Consider the following 25044-nt stretch of genomic DNA (forward strand, 5'->3'; position numbering starts at 1 on the left):
TCATTGAGTCTTTGAACAACAATCAATCATCCAAGCCAAAAAGAGAAGTATTTGAAACAATCTGTTGCTAATCAGATCCATGTAAATCAGTTGCTAACAAAATGTTAGCCAACTTCAGTTGATTACTACTATTGATCCACTGTCAGTTGGATTTTTTTTGAGTTGTTTTTTTCAGTAGTGGTAATAAATTTGTATAGATTTCTTTATAGTTTTGGTTTTGTTTGGCTAAAGTACTCAGTGGTATAGAGTGCTGTTTCAAGTAGACCAAAAGCAAAGTGAGATAATGTCACATTCAGCATGGTACTCAGTGGAAGGAGATCTGGAGTTGGAAAACATGGGGTCTGATCTCATCTTTGATAGTTATTAATACTCATGGAAACTTGAACAAGTTACTATACTTCTCAGCCTCAGTTTCCTCAGCTGTAAAAATGGGGAAATGGACTGGATGACTTTGTAGGTCTCTTCCACCTCTAGATCTGTGATTCTAAAATAAGAAATCTAAATTAGAGTAAGTTGAAAAGAATTTTGTTGAGCTTAGTTTCCTTAAGTTTGGATTAATAGCAGGAATAATAAGAATAAAAAGGTTTGTGGTCACTTTAAATAAGTTCCATAACAGTACCAAAAAAGTGATAGAAAAAATCTAATTATTTTAATGATAAATAAAAATGTACAGAAATCTTTAATAAAAGAGAATGACAAAGAATTTTAAAATGAATTCTAGTAATTTTTATAGGAGTCCATTTTGATAAGAATTTGTAGGATTTTCTTTCTAAGTAGCTTAGAATGGTCATATTTATTCCAATTAAGGAATAAAAACATTGCTTGGATATAGTTATATCAAAAAAGGAGTAAAATAAATATAAAAGTATGTGTTTTATTTCAGGCACTGTTGGATAAGAAGAAGAAAAGTCCCGAACCAAAGAAAAAACTTTTTTTCCTTCAGAAAAGAGTAATACCACCACCTCGATTGCCAACACCAACCTTGGAAATGTGTACTTCTGTAAGTTAGAAATGCTTGCTCGTAATTAGAAATTCAACAATGTCATCTTAAATGGAAAACTGCCCCCTTCTTCCTTTACTGCTATATTCCAGCTCCCATTTAATTAACACTTTCATTCTTGTTAATGGTTAAATTAGCCAGAATTTTCAAGAATGAATAAATGAAAAATACATCTAAGAAAACGGGAATTTTTGGTGGGCAACTTTCATTTAGTCTTCTCCTCCCCTTCCCCCCCCAAGGTAATTGGGGTTAAATGACTTGCCCAGGGTCACACAGCTAGGACAGGTCAAATTTGAACTCAATCCTCCTGACTTCAGGGCTGGTGCTCTATCCACTACGCCACCTAGCTGCTCCTTCATTTAGTCTTAATACAGGAAGACTGATAGGTGACTTAATTACAGTTTTCAGAGATATGAAACAGAACAAGAACCAGTAGCAGACTTATTCTTTTATTTAAATCATATCTGGCTCTTCATGACTCCTTGTGAGGTTTTCTTGGCAAAGATACTAGAGTGATTTGTCATTTCCTTCTCCAGCCCATTTTATAGATGAGGAAACTGAGGCAATAGGGTAAAGTGACTTGCTCAGGGTCACACAGCTAATAAGTGTCTGAGGCCTGATTTGAATTCAGGAAGAGAAGTGTTCCTGACTTCAGTCCCATCCCTCTATTCACTGTCCTGTTCAGCTTCTCTAGCAGACTACTGGCAGCTATATGAAGGTCTGAGTTCAAATTGGCCTCAGATGTTTATTAGTTGTATGATTCTGGGCAAGTCACTTAATCCTCTTTATCTCAGTTTCCTCATTTGTAAAATGATCTGGAAAAGGAAATAACAAAACTAATCTACTATTTTTGCCAAAAAACCCCAAAAATCCCAAATGGGGTCATAAAGCCCGTAATAATTGAATCACAGCAAACATAGTAACAGACTATTTTCAGTGAGGACAAAAGAAACTACAAACTAAAAGGAAGCTGTAAACTATGTTTTTAGCTGTAAGAAAAGATTTACTGACAGTTCAGCCCAATTCAACAAGCATTTTCTCAGTGCCTCTTGTATACAAGGCACTGGAGACTAATTCAGAATAAGCCTGGGAGAGTAAACATAGTACCAGATTGTAAAAGTCTTTCTTTGTCAAGTTGAACCATTTATATTTTACCTTAGAGGTTATTGGGAACCATTGAAGATTCTTGAGCAAGGGAGTAATATAGTAAGATGTATTTCAGGAAGATTATTTTGTCATTGTATGATATGGAATGGGTAGAGAACAATCAAAGTTTAGGTATAGCCCAGGAGGGAGATAATATGGGCCTAAACTCAGATAGTATCTGGGTAAATGCAGAGAAGGGACCAACATGAGGAATTTGTGGAAGTCACATTGACAAGATTTGGTAGCTGTTTGGGAAAGAGTGAGAAGAGTTGAGGATGACTTGGAAGTTGTGAACCTAGGTGACTAAAAGGGTGAGGGTTGCAACAATAAAAATAGAAACAGTTGAAGGAGGAAGAAGTTTGTGATAAAATTTAAATGAGTTGTATCTGGACATGTTGAGTTTTGGATACTTGTAAGCTATCCAGCTGGAGCTTTTTCTATCAGGTGTGGGTCTGGAACTCAAGAGGCTGGTTGTAGAAATCTGGAGGTCATCTTCAGAGAGGAGGTGATCGAATCCACGGAAACCAAAGAGATGACCAGGAGGGAGGGAGATGGAGGGGGAAGAGAAGAGAATCCAGAATAAAGGCTTGAGAGAGAAGACTCACAGATAGGAAATCGAAAGGTCGCTGATGATCTCATCAAGGGGATGGAGCAACAGGTCGATATGAGAAAGACGAGAAGAGACCAGAGTCACACAAGCAAAAGAAACAGACAGGGCAGCATGGTCAACAGTGTCATAAACTAGAGAGGGTGAGAAGGATGAGGACTGAGGCTGACTCACTGAGCCCTTAAAAGGGACTGTGGGTCATCTTAAGGAGAACAGTTTCAGTATTAAGATTGTGAAAGGGTTTGATTAAAAGTGAAGAGAAATGTAAGAATAGGGTGAAGGCATTACAAGATCAAGTGAAGGTCTGCGGGCATGGAGTTTATTTAAAGACCAGAGAACCCTGGGCATGTTTGCAGGTGGCTGGGAAAGAATCAATAGGTAAGGAGAAGTGAAAGATAAAGAGAACATACAGACGGAATCTGAGAATAGAGGGGATGCTCAGTACTGTCAGCTGTCCTGAGAATTGGGGTACAGCTACATTGGGATTTTGTTTGCTCCAGGGTAGCCAAGGCATTAATATGCTCTAATTCAGGTGCATGAATTCATGAATAATCTCTCAAATTCCCTTCAGACATTATGATTCTAGAGTTAAGTAGAGTATGGGGAAATTATATAAGAAATACCTAGCATTTATTTTTATTTAATGCAAACTTTAAAATATTCCTGCTTTTGTATGAGATAAATTTTTAAAAATTAACAGCATATGTATTTAAGATATACATATTTGGTCAAAAATACTAGCTGATATATTATGTTTACTCATTGTCTTACATTTACACTTAGTTTATTTGGCAGTGCTATTTTATTTCTGATTTCTGTTTTATTGAAGGTATTTTCTACGTGCTTGATAGAATGTCAATGTAAATCACTCTTTCATCCTGCCTTATTCCTCTGGAAATCAATATACATCAACAATATAGAAAAGAAAAAGTTAGATTGGTTATATTATATGTGGAGTCATCCCCAGATTAAAAATGGGTTATGTAGTAAAGGTTTTTGAAAAGTCTATTGTTTGAAATTCTGGAAGGATTTTTCTATAAAAACAGTGCATGTTCCTGTCATAGTGGGTAGGCTATCAGGCTGAACCATTAGACTCATACTGTGTTTGAATTTCCCATTCTAATAGGATAGGGACTAGAGTCATGGTCATTGGTATAAGGCACTGAGTGAGGAAGCTCCCTCACCAAAGCTGGTCACCACTTTCTCTGCAGCTTATATAGTCTTAAGAGAGTTGCCTAGAACATATATATCAGATACTTAAGCAGATGAAAATGTCATTGGGAAGCATTTAGTAAAATAAATAAAAATGTAGTAGAACATAGTTAATGTTAATATGCAATGTATTAAGGTAGTTTGCAGCCCATGTAGTTTAGTGGCTTCTATTTTTATTGGAGACACCTCTGGTCCAGAGCCCTGAGAGACTAAGGGTGCAAGGTCATGTAGGGAGGTATAACTTAAATTTAGGTCTTCCAGGTACCGCCTTCCTGGCCCTACACTAAGAATCTTTTCAAATCTAATCATCCTTTATAACATTGTTTTTCTTGGAAGATATCTTTTAACTTGTGTGTCTGCTTTCCAAATATCTATCTTTACTTTCCTAGGGAGTAGTAGGATTATATACACAGCTAAAAAGAAACTTGCCAAAAAAAGAGAGGGGGGATTTGCCATGCTCCAGACCTTGGCCAGGGGTTCCTGTGCTCTTAGGAAAATGTCAAAGCAAGGCAGGGGTGTTGTGGTGGGGTGTGAAGTGCAGAGATCTGGAAGCTTTAAACTGCATGTAAGGCTAGGATCCTTATGCAAACCCTGCTGGACTGTGCTCTCCCCTAATAGATTCCTTAGTCAATCCTGTTCTTTTTAACTCGAGGTTCTGGGAATTGGTCTGCTTGTTTTCCCTTTCAAAATGCTAAAGCCTATTACTCCTGATCAAGGTTGTTACTTTCCCCAGAAGTTAGCTTTATAATCTTTTGGAAGTTTTCAAAGGTTTCCAACAAAGGGGGACCGAGGAAGTATAAAACTCTTTTCTTTATTCCTCCCCAAATGTACTAAGCATTTACTTTTTTTCACATAGAACATAAAGCGGGAAAAGCAAGTGGAACATAGGTAAATAAATGGCAAGGCTTTAATAGATTATGATTTAGATGAATTAAAGTTTTTCTACACCCTAGAAGAAAACTTCATTTGAAATATCCTGGGCTTCTTCATAGGAGTTAGGATGTTATAAGGATTTAGAGCTGAGGAGCAGGCTGGCTGATTGACTGAGGGCTGATGACAGAATGGAGGTTGCCTGTGCTTCCATTTGGGGCCAAGTGAGTCAGGAGCAGTGGGATTTTTAGGAAAGGGAGATTTGGAAGAAAGAACAGCTCTAGGGGTTTTATTCTCTCCTTCCCTCTCATCACTACCAGCATTATCACTGCAGATCCTTTCCAGGAGAGGCTCTAGAAAGAGTAATAATTGATGATAATGTGGGGTCTGGGGTCTCCTAGGTGATGGAGGTAGAGGGAGGAGTAAGGAGAGTAGGGGAGTAAAATTTCACATGGCTGCAGTGATGATGGCCTAATTGTCAATGAGAAACCTACCATCTAGACCATATTGGAAATGTTAAGTCTTCCTGAGCATCCTCCACATTCCTTCAGAGGTTTTTTCATTTCAGTCTAATTTGTGTAGTCTCTTTTCTGTACCCCAGGAGGTCCTGCTGCAGGCTAGTGACCTTGCATTTTAATCTCTTCGCATTTTCATCCTTTTCAGGAAGAAGAGGAGATTGAAATGGCCGTGGTCTACTTACAAAAGTTACTTCGGGGAAGAGTCATCCAGAACATGGTACTCAGTCTCTCTCACTTCCCTACAAATGTCCTTCCTGTGTGCAGTGTGGTTTGATTTCGGCCAGTGAAATCTTTGTCCTGAACTCCACTCCCCACTTACTCCTTTTTAAAGCAGAATGCCCTTGTTTTCCCAAGCTTGAACCAACCACTCATTTCTGATAAGAAGCTGGTTCTACTGGTGGGTTATTACTGCCCTTGCCCCAGCGGGGCAATTTAGCGGAACAGGAAGGCCATTATGAAAGTGGCAGCAAGAGAACCTTTTCCTTTTTTTTTTTTTTTTTAAATTCTGAATGGAAGCATTTCCTTCACCTGGGAATCAACATAAATTGGTATATAACAGAAATATAAATTGAGCTTATTTCCTAACTTATCAAATCCCTCATTCAGAACACTTGTCTAATTTTCCATACATCAAGGGATGCCTGTATTCTAAAAGAGAGAACAAAAGCAGCTGAAGTATCAAGGCACTTCTTCCAAAAATGGTTGGGAAATTCTGTTGTCATAGCTTCTTTAGAGAAAGGTTGGGGAGTCCAAGTGAGCAGAGAGTATGCCATCCTATTAACGTATTGCCAATATTTCCTTGAGGAGGCCACCCTTCTGAGCATAGACAAGAGAATGTATACTGAAGACTAGTGGTGGCAGCCTTAGAAAATGAATGAAGATAATGTATTTTAGAAAAGAAGGCACCCATTTTTCAAAGGACAGAGAAGAAAAGTAGTCTTTTTTTGGGAGTGGGGGAAGGAATACTGTTACCTTAGCCCAGTTTCCTGCTATAAGAAGGAAGAGAGGGGATTTGGAATGAAAACCCCATCTTTACATTCAGAGCTCACCAGTGGGCACTCCTTATTCAGGGATAAGGGATTAGGCATCTGTGTAATTCAGAAAGACAACTTTTGGCAGAATCTCATCCCTCCCATTCTAGGGCATGCCATGTATGGGTCCTGAAAGCATCATGGTTCATAACCCCAAACAGACACAGGTATCTGTGAAGGTTCTCTTCTCCACCCCCCCCCCCACCATCACAGTGCATCATCATGAAACAAATGTCAGCAACAGGCACCCCACAATTATGTCATTTCTCCTAGGCTCGGCTGCTCTTCTTTGCAGCATCACACATCCCACTCCCCATGACATCTGACTCAGCCCAATCATCAGCCCCATTCCCACTCTTTGAATCTCCTAAATCCCCCCTGCACATGTCTGTGCTCCAGCTCCACTTATCTGTCTGCCAGAGTCCTGGCACAGGAGTGATATTTTAAGGAAAAGTTTCTACCTTCTGGATCATCTCGGCTTCCTTTAAGATCATTCTTCTTGTTCTGCAGATATACTTTTTTTAAAATAAGCAATAAAATATATTTGTTTAATTAGACAATATAGTTTCAAAGCAATAAGAGTACATTTTTCTTTTTTTTCCCAAGGTCAGTCAGTGCCTCGAGAGCATTCTCGAGGTAGGCCAGTTATACCAACCACTTACACAACATTAGAGACTCTGCAGGAGGAATGTTCTTTTCCATGTATTGTTTTTTTTAAATACTGTTTCAATATGTTTAAAGACATATCCTGACATTTGGTCTCATTTATTTGACAGTCCAGGTATGCTAGTGGATTCCCGCTCTTTGAGAAGAGTAGCAGATGTTCCATCAGCAAGTTCTTGTATAGACTGATGGTTTTTAATGGCTTCAGCACTCTAAAGGGATAGGGGTATGGGGCAGTATGACAACTTGGACTGCTTCTTGGAGAAACACATTGTTTTATCCCCATGAACAGGATGGTGTGGGTGGGAATTACCTGGGCTAAGTAGTTCTTAGCATTTTAAGACAAATTTCAGTGTTAAGAACAAAGCTCCATCTGTTCTCAGAACTCCTGACTCACACTTTCTCTGTGTACTTTGATTAAGATGTTTGAAGGAAAAGAAAAGCGTCTAGAGTTGATCAATGAATTGCGGACTACCCATTCACTGCAAGAAGATGACAGACTGGTGAAGAAACTAGAGAAGCAGGTGACTCTGGCCTTGCAAAGGCAGAGGAACTTGCATGAAGAGAAGGTCTGTTAATCATTTTGTAAAGGACATTATCAAAAAATTTTTCAAACATGGTAGCAAACGATCATGCATGCTGTGAGGACAGTTTATTTTGACAGATATCTGGGCTATAGATTACTGTGTGGTTAAATGGGAAAAAAATTTACCCAGCTGGGGCTGAGGAGCCCAGCCTGTTCTGCTGATTAGTCACATGGCCTTGGATGAGCCGCTTTTGCCTCATAGACCTCAGTTTCCTTATTATTAAAATCAAGGATGTTGGAATCAGTCTTTCCAAGAGCCCTTCTAGCTTCTCACCTTGTGTGTTCTGTGTTAAACAAGTAATTTGACACAGATTTAGTAACAAGCATAATTTCTGTTGTGCTACATTTTATTGGGCATCAGTGGTATTCAGTATGGATGATCCATAATTAATGCAACTTTGATACAAGTACAGTGCCCATAGGTCTTGGGCTCCTCAGGTGACAGATCCTGTGCTAAAGGGATCTGGCAGTCAGTGTCCCAGCAGGAGCAGCAAAGTGCAGAGTTGGAGTCATTGGGGCCCACTTTTGGTATAGCAGCAGGACTAGATACAGATACATGGCACAAGGTAGCCAAATTCTGCAGTAGGTAGGGATGTATTGCCTTCCTGCTAACAGCCCAGCTGTGGAAGGAGGGAGTCTCAGGACTTCAGTGTTTGATTCTGCTAAGTAAAGTGGCTTTGGCCATGGAGGAAGGACTCCTTACGGATGTAGAGCAAGGGGGCACTCTCTGTGCTATGGGTTGTGACAGTGACCGAGTGTCCAGCGTGATGCGCCAGTGTCAGAAAGTGCCAGAGCAGGAGCCAGTATGTAGGCATGACAACGGCCCAGCCAGTTGCTGGGAGGTATTGCTGGTAATTCCTTCCTAGAGCTGGTAATTGAAAGCAGGACTGTGCTGCATAAGATGTTATCAAGCTGCTTCAGAGCTTAAGACCAACCATCTTGGTTCTGAGGAAGATAAAGGGAGCATAAAGAGCCTCTGATGTGGAATATTCCTGGCCCAGACCAAGATCAGGATGTGGAGCTCAAACACACAGACAAGTCTGGTTTTCCAGTCCTGTTTGTTTTTGTGCATGAATTAGTATGACCAGGAATCTGCTGTTTTCCAGAATTGCTTGAAAATGCCAGGTGTTTTAAAATAAAGCAGTATTTTACCCCACATTGAAGGGAATCATGTTTGATTAAAGTTTTGTTGAATTCTTAGGAAAATCTCTGCTTGAGTCCAGCCCTCAAGCCTGAGGCCTGGAAATTCATCTCTCTCACCCTATAATAGAATAGTATGACTAGAGAAACTTGCATTAAGGACACTTGAAATGACATCTTACCTAGAAATCACATGAATAATTTGATATTAAAAATAAATCATGGCCAGAAAATGGCCAGGCAGACAGGAATTTTAGATACTCTAATTTACACAGCAGTCCTTTGTAGTGATAAATCAAACTATCTAAGATTCCTTTTTTAAAAATTGTTTTTCAGATGGCAATGATTGAAAATCACTTGGGTGGACTGGAAGGAAAGGCATTAGTAGACATGTTTGACTTCCTCTCCAAAGAACTCATTCGACTGCAAGAGGAGAGGAGGATCCATGCCTTTGCCATGCTTGCCGAGAGGCAGAGGCGGATTCGAGAAGCCGAGGAGAGTGGCCGTCGCCAGGTGGAGCAGAGGCGCCAGCGTGAAGAGGATCAGATATTTAAAGAGGCGAGTAGAACATGGATGCCACTGGCAACACAGAGCAGTGAGGTTATCTCTTTGACTCTTAAGACACCAGTGAATCAACATTGCTCTGAGGGCAGGAGGATGGGAAGGAAGCTTCTTTTGGGAAAGTGGCTGTTATGCCCTTTAAAATTCACAAGATATTGTTTGAGCTATGAATCTCATTCTTGAATGATGTGCCATCCATTATCACAGATTGGTAAGGAAACAACTTTTATCCAGTTTGAATGTCACAGTCAACATGCCCCTTATATTTTTAATATGTTAAGTTGAATTATTCTGGGACATTTATGTTATCTCTCCATACATGACACAATTTATTGAAATTTGAGTTGGCAATTTGAAAACTTTTATCAAATACATTTTATTTTAAGGTGGCAGACTAAGCCAGAAGCCTATCAGTACATCTTCCAGTAATTAATATATTTGGTCAAAATAAGCCAAGTATAACCAGAGTTGAAATCATCAAATATGAATGGCTGAGTAGTTAAAATAAAAGTCACTTTAATCAGTAGTAGAATAGGTCATTTGAATATGAACCAAATAAAATGAATGTTTGACATTAAATAAAGTTAAAGAGAACTATATCTTCAGACCTCTTTTAGAGATTGGGAAACTCTAGGATTAAAATGTTAATTAATTTCATTAATGAACCAAATTTAAGGCTTTTCCACTTAGCATTAACTTTGAAGAGACATAGTGGTTTAGTAGAAAGAATCAATCAGAAGAGGGTTAAAACCCTTACCTGTGTAGGCATGAACTAGTATCTTTAACTGCTCTGGGGCTGTTTCCTTATCTGAAAAATGAGATAGAAGGCCTCTAAGATATCTTTTGGCTATAATTGTATGAGCCTCTAAGGTCACTGGGAATCAGAAGAGAAGGGTTTTCTTTCTGTTTCAGGCCATGTCATTTATGCACTTTAATGCATTCATTAAGTATCAAACAACTGCTCTGTGCAAAAGAAATGTGAAAGCGTTTGTCATCAAATAGGGAATCAAGATGACTTAGGGGTCGTGCCCTCAGGTAGGTCATTCTCACTGAGAGAGACAGTGCATCAAGGAAAGTCTGTTGCAGAGTGAATGGAAGATCCAGTGGTTCAAGGGGTGCAGTGTTAGGTAGACAAGTCTGGCCCCCACGTCCTCCATCAATATCCATCAGGATTCTCTAGTTGGGGATTCTTTGCTGATTGGATTCATGTGAGTGACTGTGTCTGCTTTGTACTTGGGGGGTGTGGGCCCACAGCCATGGGGAAAGGAAAGGACTGAGGGCAGAAATGGAAAATGTGCTTCAAGCTACTCCCATGGGATTTGGGAATGAGGAATGGCACATGTAGGCCGCTGGCAACCTGGATCTAGAGAAAAAGGAAAATTTAGCCCCAAAGCTTAGGGTAGATCTCCAAATTGATTAAAATCCAAATTTTGCCCTCTGTCTACATTCATTTTCTGAGGCAAAAAAAATCATGTCCATTTGCATGTTAGAGGACTTAAAAAGTATTCTATTATTCAGGTACTGTCCTATGGGTGATTTGTCTTGATTTTGCTAATTGATTTGTGATTCCTGTATGGTCTGAGAATAGAAAGTATTGCTCTGTTGGGAGTTCAAGCTGTCATGTGTATGACTGTCATCCTAAAGTTCCTTATACTGAACCTGAGAAGTAGTTTATGAGTCCTTGAATTGTGCAATAATTATGAAAATAGTGTTGACCTTGGAGATCCCCAGGTGCCCCTAGACCACACTTTAAGAGCTACTGCCTTTTACTTAATTATTCTAACACTTTATACCTATACTATACTTGGATAGTAGCCTATACTTTTGAATCTCATGATTGTTTTTCAAGGTTCATAGAACTAGCACAGGGCTCAGAGTCTGGAATAAATAGCTTTAGGGAATGGACAGATAATAATCAAAGTTAACTTTCAGAGGTGCAAGTCATGAATCCTCCTTCTCTGATGCTTCATAGTATTGTTGAGTTCACCCAGAGTTTGTAAGGATTGCCCTGCCAAGCACAAATTATAGTAGGTTCTCTTGTTCTCAATAGGCTTTGTGTATAGTCTTGATTTTAGATTGTTTGTTTTCTAAGGGCCAGCCTAGCTGAGTACAGATAGACTCCTCACCAGGAAGCTGACTGCTCAGTGAGGAACTCTTTGGGCTTCAAGCCTAATAAGACAAAGAAAATATAAAAATAATTTTCAGTGCTAGACATCCTCCCTCTTCCCCTTTTGTAATAATATGGCTAAAAATCATGGTATTTTAGAAAACATCTCTAAATATTAATTTGGCTTTTGGTATATATTATACATATGAGATTCTTGTTTAGTGACAAATAAGCAAACACCCCCTGGGAAGATCTGAATCTTGACATCTTCAAGAGCTTGTAGACACAAGAAGGTTTCCACTAAATGACAACAGAATGGCTTGCAGCTTCTCCTTGGGGAGGTATCCAGAGGAAGCAAAAACATCTTGTTATCAGATATTTGTTCATCTTCTTTGGGACTACTCACGAGAATTATTTGCAAAAGGAACGCAAAAATAATGCAGCTTATGTCCTTACATTTTTCATTGCAAAGGATAAAGAGACAAAAGGTGAGAGTAGTAAATTGTGAGAGCAAAAATGAAAATTGGTTCTAAACTTGAAGAATAAAACTGAGGGGGAAAAGTTAGATTATACAACAATAACAACTCTTTAACTATTTAAAGAAGTTACTGATATTGAAAACTAAGAAATGGATGGAGGAAAAAAAGAGATACTGATCATAATAGTATCATACAGAAATTTAATCAATATAAATCAGTTGTCATAACAAGGAGACCAAAATGTTAGAAACTGCCTCACCAGTAGACATTTCTTCTCATTGCCAGGTGGAGAGTTGTAGCAACCAAGGGAAATTCCAGTTTATAACATAAACTCATTTGTAAAAATCTTATAGATGATGATGAAAAATTAAGAGTAAAGTCATTTCATCTTTGTTTGCCTCAATCTTCCCATCTGTGAAATGGAATTAATAATAGTATTTAACCTCCCTGAGTTGTTATGAGGATCAGATGAGATAATAAATTGTAAAGTGCTTAGCACAGTGCCTTGTACATAGTAAGTGCTATATAAATATCAATTATTGTTATTATTATTATTAGAAAGTTGGTGAAAGACCAAACTAAACAAAATTATCCCAAAATCCTTTAAGATGTCCTCAAAGGAGGGCAACAAATAGGTGAAAACTGGGACAGATGTGTAAAAATATTTTTGCAAGCTTGTTTCATCACTGAGGTATATCACCACATCTGAACCCCTCATATTATAGTTCTGGATGTGCTCCTTGAGGAAGAAATGGACATGGCACTGAAGGAATTAAACATGAGAATATCAGTAAGATTTTCCTTTTTAGGGGTGACCCAGTTTTGAAGGCACTGAGAAATCACTTCCAAAAAAGGTAGGAAAAACTCCAGTTTTATCATTACCAAAAAAGGGATGTCACTACTAACTGATGTACCTTTTTTCTCATCTGTGCAATACTTGTAGGAGATTAATTTACACATGCACAGAGGGCATTCTTAATGAGGGTAACAGAAGGGGGCAGGAGCAGGCAACTGCATATTGGATGACAAAGTATAGGGAATATAAGATCCCAATGTGGTTATTGTTTGCTGAGTATAGAGAATATGTTTGATTCAGTAGAGAAAAGTACTTCCTGAAGCCTCTGCACCCATAAGATGGCTTCCATATACCGTGCACATGCCAAAATCATACAAGATGTACAAAGGGTAACAGAAGTAATTTTGTCCAGTGATCCTCTGATTATTAATATCAACCGAGGCAGGACACTGGAAGACACGCTTTCTCTCAAGACTCTGGTGTCTCAGGGAGAAAGCAAAGCTGATGACTTTGTGCAGCTCTACCTCACTTAAATCCAGTTCACCGGGAAGCCAGCACGTAACAACAACAATGCAGAGCTCTAATTAAAGAGGAGGAGCTCCTCCCTGTGCTCCTGTTGAAGGATGACATGCTGAAACAATCCAGGGCTTCTTAAACAAGATAATCTTTCAAAAGCTTGTTCACACAGGACCTATGGATGGATCCCAGTAGATGAAGAATATACTTTTTTTCCAGACTATGATTACCCAAAGAGATATGTGATGGGCATAAGCAACACATTGTGAAAGAGTTCTGCGGATGAAGGGGTGTGAAGGATGTTATCAGAGGAGTATAAAACCAGAAAAAAAATTGGGGTTCATCACCTAAGGGAGATAACTTTGTTAAGTGAATCAGCAGCAGCCAAGGACAAGAGTATGTTGCCCATTTGCTGCTTTGGTATGCCTACAGTATCAGAAAATGACAATGAAGGCCTTTGAGTACATGGGATGGACCCTGGGGTATGTTTGTGGAAGGGCATGAATGTGAATCATCCAGGATAGGTTGCAATATGCATTATTGAAATGGTTGTCCACATCAACATCACCAATCCTTCAGAGTGTGCCAACAAAGCCTTTCGTTACATACCCATCAGCAGATGTCATTTTAGGACTTTGATAATGCTTCTCTAACCACTAGCTATCTAATATATAAATAGTGACTTGTGTGCTGAAATAGTGGCTGCTTCCTTGAGGGTATCCCATTTTTAACTACCAAAGAAAAATAGACATGTAGATATCAATATATAAAAATATATAAATGTGGAAGCAGCAAGGAAGTACAGTAGGTTAGAGTTCTGGACCTGTAGTCGAGAAGATCTTCATTTAAAACCAGCCTTAGACACTAACTAGCAGTCTAGCTGGGCAAATGACTTAATTTCCACCTGCCTCAATTTTATCATCTGAAAAAAAAATCAGATAATAATAGCACTTAACTCCCAGAGAGTTGAGGATAAAATTGCAAACCTTAAAGCACTATTATAAATGCTAGCTAATATTGTCATTATTATTAAATAGAAAAGATGGACTTTTTAATCATTACTCAACCATTTCTATTGCTATATAGTGTAGTGGTATCAAAATCAATTCAAACATTTATTAAATATCTACTATGTGCTGTAGTACTGACCTAGGCAGTACAGATGAAAAGATAATGAAGAGTCTCTGATCTTGAGGAATTGATATTCTCCAGAGTTGGAGGTTAAAGGGAGAAGAGGTAAAACGGTTGATTATGGGATGCAGTGGAAGGAGCCAGAGATTTGGATTCACAATTTTTGAGTTCAACCATTTAGGAGAGCAATTTGGAACTATTCCCAAAAGGCTGTAAACCTGTGCAGACCCTTTGACTTTTTATTTGCTATTAGGGATACTTTGCAAAGAGGTCAAAGAAAAGGGGAAATGATTTATATGTACAAAAATACTTAAAGCAGTGCATTTTGTGTTGGTAAAGAATTGAAAATTGAGGAGATGCTCCTCAATCGGGAAATGGAAGGGCAAGTTGTGATTTATAATTATGATGGAAGACTATTGGGCTAAAAGAAATGATGAGGGGCTGCTTATATGAACTGATCCAAATGAACAGAACCAGGAGAACATTATACATATTAATGGCAATATGGCAGCGATAATCAACTGTGAAAGACTTAGCTGCTCTGCTGAAAACAATGATCCAGGACAATTCCAAATGAATCATGATAAAAAATGTTAATTCTCCCCTGCTACTTCCAGAGAGAGAAATGATGATCAGATCAAAGCATGAGTTGAATAAAATATGATATATGTGTATTGTTTTAAAAAAAAACAAATATATAATGTATCAAGAAATGCAGTAAAGTCTACATTGACTAAAATTACATTTAAAAAAGAAGGTAAAATCTGTATTAAGAAGAACACAAAGATTCAGAAGGGTTCAAAGGAAATGTCTTATTTTTAAATTTCAGTATTAAAAAGAAATTACTTTAAAAGTAATGCAATCTAAAGTTTAGAGCTTAATATGGAAAGTTATTTAAAATTTGGTTTGATTTTTAATTAGCATTTACTATAAGCTCTTAATTTAACATATATTTATTAAGTGCCAATAGTGTGCATTAGACCTAATGCTGAAATGGATACATCTTGAACGTCCCAGCCATCATTTATCTGGTGTAATTAAGCAGGATATTTTATGTTTGATACAGGTAATTAAAATTCACCAAAGTACTGTTACCTCCTATCTAGAAGACATCATACTAAATTCAGAGGAAAATACAGCAGAAGAACAAGCCCGGGAAGAAATTCAGAAGATGGCTGAGGAAATCAATAACATTGCTTATGAAATAGAAGATCGGTATGTACTCAAAGAATAGAACACAAGATGAACAAGTCTGTTCATTGCCAACCTGAATTACTTTTCTGTGAAAGAAGTCTTTACAATGCAGAACTTAGGTCTTAGGAAGCCTCTGTCATTGAACATTTGTGAATTTTGCTTTCTTATGTACTATACAAAGCATGAAGAAAACACAAATGAGGTTTTGTGCCTAGTGACAAAATTTCAGATAGCATTAGAAGATTGTTCCAAAGTTTTAGACGTTTGTGCCACAAACCCTGTCTCATACAGCCTTTTCCCCAACAGAGGCATTGATTCAAATAGAACGAAACTTCCTGGATCCTGTAACCTTCTTATAACCCCTCTGGATTTATATTTTATAAAATTCTCAGTGCAGACTCATTCAGACCAAGGTTATCATCCACAGAAGAAGGGCCTTAATGCAAGAAGGTAACGAAACTATAGCAAAAAGATTTTAATCCCCTTGATTTTATCATTTAGTCGAACTCATCTTCAGTCAGAAGAGATTGTTGCAGAGTTGGTTTATGGTTTCCTGATTCCAGAAGTGCAGAAAACATTTGTGAAGGAGAAAGGTAAGATGTGGAAACACTTCATTTCCACCTTTATTCAAAAAATAATATTCTGTTTTGTTAAAACAACAGGGATGGACATCAGGATAGACTGTGCCCCTAGGATCAAGTCAGAGGATAAGTACTCTTGGCTACCAGGAGCACTCAAATTCAGGAACAGCAAATCCAACAACAACAACAATAGCTAAGATTTTTACATACTACTTACTATGTGCCAGGCATCTTTACTATTATTATCTCATTTGATCCTCACAACAACCCTGGGAGGTAGGTGCTATTATGATTCTCATTTTACAGATTGAGCAGGGCATTCCCAGGGTCGCAGACAGGTAGTAAGTCCTTTGGGACATTTAGCTTCCTCTTTCTCCTTTAAGGTGGTAAGAAGCACCTCCCACCCTAAGTCTCTATATACAATTTTGAAACTATCTCAGATTTTGTCCTATATGATATTGGATCCAATTACAATCACAGCAGAAACAGCAGTGGAGAAGACCCTGCAGGAAGAGCCCATGTCCAGAACTATCACACACACACACACACACACACACACATATATATATCATATATCTTTTTTTTTTTTTTTTTTTTTGCTGAGGCAGTTGGGGTTAAGTGACTTGCCCAGGGTCACATAGCCAGGAAGTGTTAAATGTCTGAGATTAGATTTGAACTCAGGTCCTTCTGACTTCAGAGCTGGTGCTATATCCACTGTGCCACCTAGCTGCCTCCTAATATTTGTTTAATAAATACTTGCATTTGAACATGTCTCCTAGGATAGAATGTAAGCTCTTTGAGGGCAAGGACTTTCAGTCATTTTTGTTTTTGTATTCATAGCACCTGACACATAGTAAGTGCCTGACATTGTGCCTGACACAGTGTAAATGCACAATAAATGTTTACTGATTTAATTGATGTACACATTTTAAAACAAAAACATTTTCATAGCTATCTTTTCCAAATACCTTTGGAACATATTTGTAGAATAAGTTTTCAGAGTAAAAGCATTTCTTTCCTTTTGCTCCAGTGAAGAATTTACAAAAGAAGCACATTCTTGCAGCTCATCAGATTATCCACCAAAATACCGAAAATGCCTTGCGTCGGCCTCCACCTGAGGAGTCCTCCACCCCCAGGCAGAGACCACTCACAGAGATTGACAAGATGTTTGCTAAAATTCAGGCCAAGAAAGACAAAAAGTCGGATTAAGGTGAGTTTGATTTTCTGTAGTTTGCTTTTTTGTTGTTTTTTTTAACACCTGGTGCATAGCCAGAGGTCACCTGTAGAATTAAAAGAGCTGTGTACCAACTATTATGTCTTTTATGTTCATTGAAGACAAAAGATGCTTCTTTTAGGAGGTTCCCTCAGTCCTTAAAGAGGCTATGGAGGGTAGCCATCAGCCCAGGACAGAACCAGAGGAACCTAGATAAACAGAATGATGGATTATTAATCAATTTAGCCTTTGCATTTGGTTGGGAGTTGTTGCTTTTGGACTTCAGAATTTCCCCTTCTGGTAGAGGAAGGAAGGGTTCATAAAGAGCAAAGCCTAGAATCCGGGTACCCGCAAGCAAGAGGTCAGGAGGAAAAGACTGAACAAAAAGGCAGTTGTGGAATACTAGCCCTTTATTTAGTTCCTTCTCAAGACCAGTTAGGATGTGGAGAGAGGGGGTGGAGGAGTGTTCTATGTAAGGAAGAGCAGGAAAATCAGCTTCACTCAGCCATAAACGTGTTAAAGATAGGAATATGTGATGAGGCAAAGAGGATTGTTAAATCCTGATTGTTAAAGAGTTTATAAAACAAACAGAAGGGGTTATATTTTAACTTAGAATAAGGGTTCTTAACACCAAGGGTCCATGGATTTGTTATTTTTTAATCTTTAAAAAAATTTAATAGTATTTAATTTTTCCAAATACATGCAAAAATAGGTTTTAACATTTACCTTTGCAAAACCTTGTGTTCCAAATTTTTCTCCCCCACCTCCTCTGCATTCAGCAAGCAATCTGATATAGGTTAAACATGTGCATTTCTTCTAAACATATTTCCATATTCATCAACCTGTGCAAAAAAAAAAAAAAAAAAACCCAAACAGATCAAAAGGGAAAAAACCAAGCAACAAACAACAGCAACAAAAAGATGAAAATACTTTGCTTTGATCCACACTCAGTCTCTTTTTTAAATCTTATAGAAACTATTTCAGTATAATTGATTTCCTTGATCATTCTGAATATTTTATGCATTGAGGTACATAATTCTGAGAAGGGGACTCTAAAGACTCCCTTTCACAAAAAAAGTGAACAGCCCCAGAGCTAGTTTCAGGAGGCCCCCAGGTCTGTTGTAACAGGATCACACCTGTGCTTGAGGAGTCTCAAGTTTGGCAGCTGAGTGCAAGAGAGGAGAATGTTTTAAGACCGAGAGAATTAGGTTGTAATAAAAGTAGTAGCTAGGATGTCGAGTTTTCTTTGAGGTTTGCAAAGTGCTGTGCTTATATGATCATGATAAGTGCTATTATTTTCCCCATTTTTCAGAGGAGGAAACTGAAGCTGACAGAGGTCTTACAACTTAGGTTTACCCAGCTGACCGTCTCTGAGGAAAGATTTGAACCTTAGGTCTTCCTATCTCCAGGGGCCAACATTCTCCTCAAGAGGTGATGAGAGTCGGAACTCAGATGAGTGGAGAGAGCTCATGGAGGTAGTCAGTGAGAAAGGGTGGCAACAGACTGATTTGTGGGCTCGCCTGCATCTCTAGGAGGAGGAAGGGTGATGGGGAGCTCTATAGGAACAGAAAAGTTAGGAAGAGAGAAAGAGGGGAGCTTTCCCTTGGGACAGGACAAGCCTGAGATGCCTCTGAGACATCCACTTGGCATGTCCACCAGGTACCTGGCGACTGCCCCTGGAGATAAGAAGGCCCTGGGGTTAAAGACCAGGAGCTACAGGACTCACCCCACTGACCCAGAAAAGCGGGCTCAGAGGTTAGGACCACAAGGATCAGAGTGACCAGGTGGGCTTTGGTGGGCTCCCTGCTTAGGGAGTCCATTTAGCAATCCTCCAGTTCTCTGTTTTCATAGGGCAATTTGACAGTTGTAGAGGCCCAGGAGTGGGATTAATCTGCCAGTGGCCACTGCAGGGACCCACACTGGTGCGGAGAAGTAGGTCATGGCAGAGGGTTACAGTGAATGTCTGTGACACAGTGCTTCAGTTCAGTGAAAGTGGGTGTCAGTATAAATAGAGTATAAGTTACTATATACACCATATATACTATGTCAGAAATTAGTATCAGGACAGACTTAGATTCAGAAGAGACTCTTCTTGGTTGTGTAATCATGAGTGTTGATCATCCATTGAAAGATTATGTGTAGAGTGCTTTGCAGACCTTATAGCATCATATAAATGTTAGCTGTTGATTTATTTAACCCCTCAGCCTTGGTGACCTCATTTGTAAAATAGGGAGAATAATGCTTTTTTTGGAGTTTCCTCTTGGGACTGTTGTGAGGGTCAGATGGAGTAAAGTGCCTTGCAAATCTCAAAGTGCTATATAAATAGTAGTTATTAAATTGTTTTATATGGTGACTTGTTATTGTCTAACCACTTTGTGAATGATTGTGTCAAAGAATTAATTTGATCCTATTTTATTCCAGTCAGTATTATTCAGTTTAGAGTGATTCTCTAGGAATAGAGATTATTTATGTTAGATTTGTCTGCTAATATGCATTTAATCAGTCTGTTCATCAATATTAGTATATATCTTATATCGATAAGATTAGATAGATTCTTTCTTATATTAAGCCCCTGAACTTTAAACTGCAAGTTATAAGTTCCCTTGCTTGTTATACAGTTCAGTTGCTTAACCACAGGAAGTCATCCAGATCCCAACTTTTTAAAATTGTAGATCATGGATCATTTTATGAGATCTCGTTACTAAATGTATGAGTCGTGGAATTATGATTTCTTATCAATCAATGTTTGATTTGTATACATATTTTATATACTTATATATACTAGAGGTCATGTAAAAATTTCTCTGGTGAAAAGGGGTCATGAGTGGGAAAAGGTTTAAGAAGCCCTGGTCTGGAGGATCTCCACTTTTATTCTATATTAAGTAATTAAGCTCGGTTTGGTGGAGATGATCTAATGAAGTGGAGAGTCTTTCAGATTATTTTTGTTCCTCTGCCCTTCAGCATCCCTCCCTATTGCCCAATATGAGAAAGTAGCCATGCGCACTTGGCCAGCAACTAAATCTGTCTACCAGCCCTCTTTAGCCCTCCTGTAGGGAGAAAGTATAGATGCCCGTCAACCAGTGAAATCCTATATTTTTACTTGATATAATTTTTATATCATTTTATCAAAGGGTTTAAAACCAAGGTTCTGGAGAGAGGGGACATCTTGGTTCATGAGGAACAGCTGAGGTCTTGTTCCTTAAAGGGGGCCAAATCCCTTTAATAGATGGTTATTGACTCAGAGCTTTGCCTCAGGGAGTTTTCTTGTGAATTGGATATTTGGGATCCACATGACTCCTCTGACTAAGTACCATCTACATCCAGTAGGACTAAGGCATACTGTATTAAAAGGACTCAGAGCTAACATGGATTTGTCACCTTGAAATTTACAGAGTGATAAGATTAACTTTCCAAATGCTGTGAGAATCTTCCATACTGGGTCTTCCGTTTTATATCAAGTATTCAACATTAGCTAGCACTTTTGAGGGTTGATACCCCTGATAACAAAATCAACCCTATAATTGTTATCCAGAAGACAAAAAAACCTACTTACTTAAAGGTTTGTATGGAAGTATTATTTATTATTGCAATAATTATAACCTGTAATCAACCTAAATGTCATAACAGGGGAACAATTTAATAAATTGTGGTAACCTAATATTATGGAATTCTCTAGTGTAATTCATGTCAACCAGTGTAAGGAATGCAAAAAACCTGGGAGGATCTTTTTTAAATCAATCAAAGTGGAAAAAAAAAATAGCCTCCTGAAGAACAGAGTATTGTCCACGCTAGCAACACCCATATAGGAGAAAAATTAAAGGTAATGAACAAAGAAATTTGACGGATATTTGAAGCCTTAGTTTTGGAGCCAGAAGACCAAGGTTATGATCAGACCTTCTTCCATATGCCTCTGGGAAAGCCATTTAAGTTCCTGTCCCCTTGCTTTCACCATCTGTAAATGAGGAGAAGTGGCTAGATGACCTTAGAGCTGCAATTCTGTGACCTCTGTCTGGATAGGATGTATTTCAAAGTAGAAAGAACAGAAAGTTTTATAATATTTTGTGCGTTGATATTTATGTAAATAGTTACAAAGAAAATTTAATTGGTTACATTGACATATTATAAGATTTTGTTTGACATTTATCAGCCTTGACAATAAAAATATAAATAAAAACATAATTCATGAATTTGTTAGGTGGTGTTTCCTGTTGGTTTCTATCCAAGCATAATAGTTTTTAATGATCTTTGCTAAATTAAACTTCTTAAGAAAAATTTCTCTTTTATTTGGTTTTATTTGACTTTGAGAAGAGCGGGATATAAACTTTTCAGGCTATGATCTAACATTTTATTCTATCTGTATGTATTTTCATCTATCATTTATATAGATATATAAAAATCTACAAAACCATTGAGTTTGAATTTGGTTTCTTTCTTGGAAACACATTGTCTCTACCTACATAGGTTGTATTTTAATTTACTGAGAAGGTGGAGCTAGGAAACAAGTAGCCAGTCAATCCTTCCCTCCCCCCCTCCACACCAAGGTGTAACATCCAAGGGATTCATGATATCTTAAGAATCAATGGCGCTAGATGGGGCACTGGATTCTGGAGGAGTTGGATTCAAATGCTGCCTCTGACACTTACAAACTGAGTAGACCCCATGGGCCTGTTAAATCCAGCCTCAGGCACTTCCTAGCTGTGTGACCCAAGCAATCCATTTAACCTCTGTATGCCTCAGGTTCTACATCTGTAAAATGGGGCTAATAATAGAAGCCATCTACCAAGATTGTTGGGAGGAGAAAATGAAATGATATTTGCATCTGAATCTGAAAGTAAATGCTAGCTATTAGTATTAGTTGTGTGACCCAGACAAGTCACTCCTCTCTGCCTCAATTCCTCATCTGGGAAATGGGATTACAGCATTCAATCTACAATCCCACCATCAGGAACAATAATTTCATTAATCAGGTGATTGTATTTATAAAGAACCAAAAATTATATTAAAACTAATTGTTTGATTACTGAGGAGCCATGTGGTGAGGAGCTCCAGAATGCTTCGTCACTTCTGTTCCCCGAAAGATGCCCCCACTGGGAGGTTCATTATTCTTCACTTGTATCAGGACTGCTGGTTCGCTGGTTAGAGATACTGTAATATCTTATGATTGTTCACCCCTTACCCACATTTACCTTTCCAGTTTCTTCACTAACCCCACATCTAAATTTACCCAAATTGTTGTCTCACTCACTATTCATCAAAATAAACAATCTTTCCTTTCATTCTGATAAGACAGAAGTTAGTTTTCTCCAGGAAAAAAAAATCTTTCTTGAAGACAGCAGCTGAATTTAGCTACTGTTTGCATTCAGTAAGGCACTGTCAAGAATCTGCTAATGGCACATAAACACACCTGAGCCAGCAGCCTCTGAATGGGATAATATGGAAAAGTTCTATCAAACAGGTGGGAAAAGCTGATTATATTTTAGTGGTTACCAAGTAGCTGCTGCCTCCTAATCCAAAAGATATACCCCACCGAGTAGAGGGTTCAGGACACTTTTCATAAGTTTCTGTATCTTGAGATGATTCTCAAAAAATAACTGGTGAGCAGCTAGGTGGCACAGTGGACAGAGCACTAGCTCTGAAGTCAGGAGGATCTGAGTTCAAATGTGACCTCAGACAATTAATACTTCCTGTTGTGTGACCTTGGGCAAGTCACTTAACTCTTGAAAACAAAAACAAAAAACCCAGAGAAGAAATAACTGATGACCCAAGACTGTAGTTTCCATAGAGCAGTAAAGGATGTTACTCCAGATTTCAGAATCTTAGGAAGTGAATCAGTGGTGGGAAAATAGAGACAGGGGGCATAAGTCACTTGTTCAGAGAAGTTTGAATAGAAGAAATGGGATTAACAGAGTCTGGTGGTTCACATATTTAATTTCATTTGTAAAAATTGCCAAGAAGAAAGCATGTTTGTAACATCTTCATAATATTCTTCAGTCCATAGACATATTCAGTATTTGTGAGAGTCACAAAAATAGGGGGAAAATATTTTTTTTAAATTAAATCAAAATCTTTTAATAGCTTCAAAATTTTTACTCTGGTTTTAGTGATGCTTGCATTCTTTTGAGAAATATAAAATGGGTAAAACAAATCTAGGAATGTTTCTAAGTGAGTACTGAGTTGTGTTATAAATTTTATTAAAATGCAGACATTTGCATATGGGTCTTTTTTGTGTTTTGTTTTTTTGCCAGATGATGAATGTTGTAAAGAAGATGTTCATATCAGCAAGAAGAATTCCAAGCATCTTTGCTTCTTCCAGCTTATGATACACATGAGATTTTTGTCATTGTGTGATTCATGAGGAAAAGAAGAATGGTCTTTGGGAGACTTTTATCTTTATTAAACATACAGTAATTTCAAATAATTTTTAGTAATAGAGACCAAATGTAGGAATTTAATTTTTTGCTTAGACTTCTTCCAGAGCCACTTAAATGTTGGGAACCTTGGCTTATCGGTCCAAGAACTAACTCCTTGACCTTCTTTCAGCTGATGCCTTCCACATCCCAGATTAATTTATTTTTTTTATCATTAAATTTTATTGAAAAACCCACCAAATGCTAAGCATCCCTTAAACAAACAAACCTTTCCAATAAACAAACAAAAGAACAGCAATACACTAAAAACATATGTCTGAAAGCTATTATTGGTTTTCTGTTTGGGACTTCTTTTTTTTGTCACAGAAACAGGAATATACCTATGCAAAGGCTCAGAATAAGCTGTCTTTTTAAAATGAAAAGCTAATGATCAATAAATTTCATCAGTGTCTTAAAAAAGTGGATTTTGTTCATGAACTATCTAGAAAAATAATTTACAGTGGAATAGCCATTATTGTTGTATTGTTTTGTCCTCTTAATGTACTTTGACAAATTTGCTCATTTAATCCTCCTAAGGGGCGGGGGAGAGAAAACGAGGTAGATTAGTCAAAAGGTACCTCCTTTTTATAAACGAAAAACTTGGGTACTGATTTTTCTACCATTTAAAAGGATTTGTGGTAGGAAAACACTTTGTATAGACTCTGTACGTGGTTAAAGTGCTGGTTTTGGAGTCATAAAGACTTAGGCCATGTCTTTACTGTGATAACATGTTAGTAGTATGATTATGGACAAGTACCTTAAGTTCTCATTGCTTCAAGATGTCTAAAACTAAAAATTAAAGAAGGATTATATTCCCTAGGATACAGAGAGTTTCCATGTGGGAGTTAGCCACATTCATTCATTTATAGGTTCAAGTCCGCTTTGCCCCTAAAAAACTTTGAGTTTTAAAGGGAAATACTATAGAACAGGTTTTTCCCAATCTGGCAATTAGGAAGCCCGAGTTCAAAATTGAGGGGCAGCAGGTAACTTATTTGCTGCATACAGGGTATTAGCATTTCAGGAGGAGAGGAGGGGAAGGATGCAGCACATGGTACTGCTAGAAACTGTTGCTCCCTTTATAAAGTTTGTGAAAGCATTTCAAGTAAGAAGGGAGCTTTGGGCACAGTGGCAGCTTCCACTTGAAAGGCCGGGCCGCATTTGGCTAGAGATGTCCTTGCATATACACATACTCTTCCCAGGATTAGTTCTGCATAGTAATAAATTGTCCAACAAGACGGGACTGTCCCAATTACCTTCCACTCCACCCCACTTCATCACAGATCTTA

The 25044-nt window shown here is 38.1% G+C and overlaps 1 protein-coding gene across 6 annotated transcripts in view; it reads left to right on the forward strand.

Moving 5' to 3' along the window:
- Nucleotides 1-24184, forward strand: part of MAATS1 (MYCBP associated and testis expressed 1) — a 66566-nt gene extending 42382 nt beyond the window's left edge. For 3 of the 6 annotated variants that reach the window (XM_031959697.1, XM_031959699.1, XM_031959700.1), the window contains 8 exons: nt 884-1000; nt 5499-5570; nt 7470-7616; nt 9110-9331; nt 15430-15578; nt 16059-16150; nt 17169-17348; nt 23597-24183. In XM_031959697.1, the coding sequence (XP_031815557.1) occupies nt 884-1000; nt 5499-5570; nt 7470-7616; nt 9110-9331; nt 15430-15578; nt 16059-16150; nt 17169-17347 (978 nt within the window). In that variant the 3' untranslated portion in view covers nt 17348; nt 23597-24183. Of the gene's footprint in view, nt 1-883; nt 1001-5498; nt 5571-7469; nt 7617-9109; nt 9332-15429; nt 15579-16058; nt 16151-17168; nt 17349-21027; nt 21510-23596 lie in introns of those variants that run through there. The other 3 variants (XR_004232989.1, XM_031959698.1, XM_023499050.2) reach the window with 3 other exon arrangements.
- The last annotated feature ends 860 nt before the right edge of the window (nt 24185-25044 follow it).

This window comes from Sarcophilus harrisii, chromosome 3 (assembly GCF_902635505.1).
Source record: "Sarcophilus harrisii chromosome 3, mSarHar1.11, whole genome shotgun sequence".
Taxonomy (NCBI): domain Eukaryota; kingdom Metazoa; phylum Chordata; class Mammalia; order Dasyuromorphia; family Dasyuridae; genus Sarcophilus; species Sarcophilus harrisii.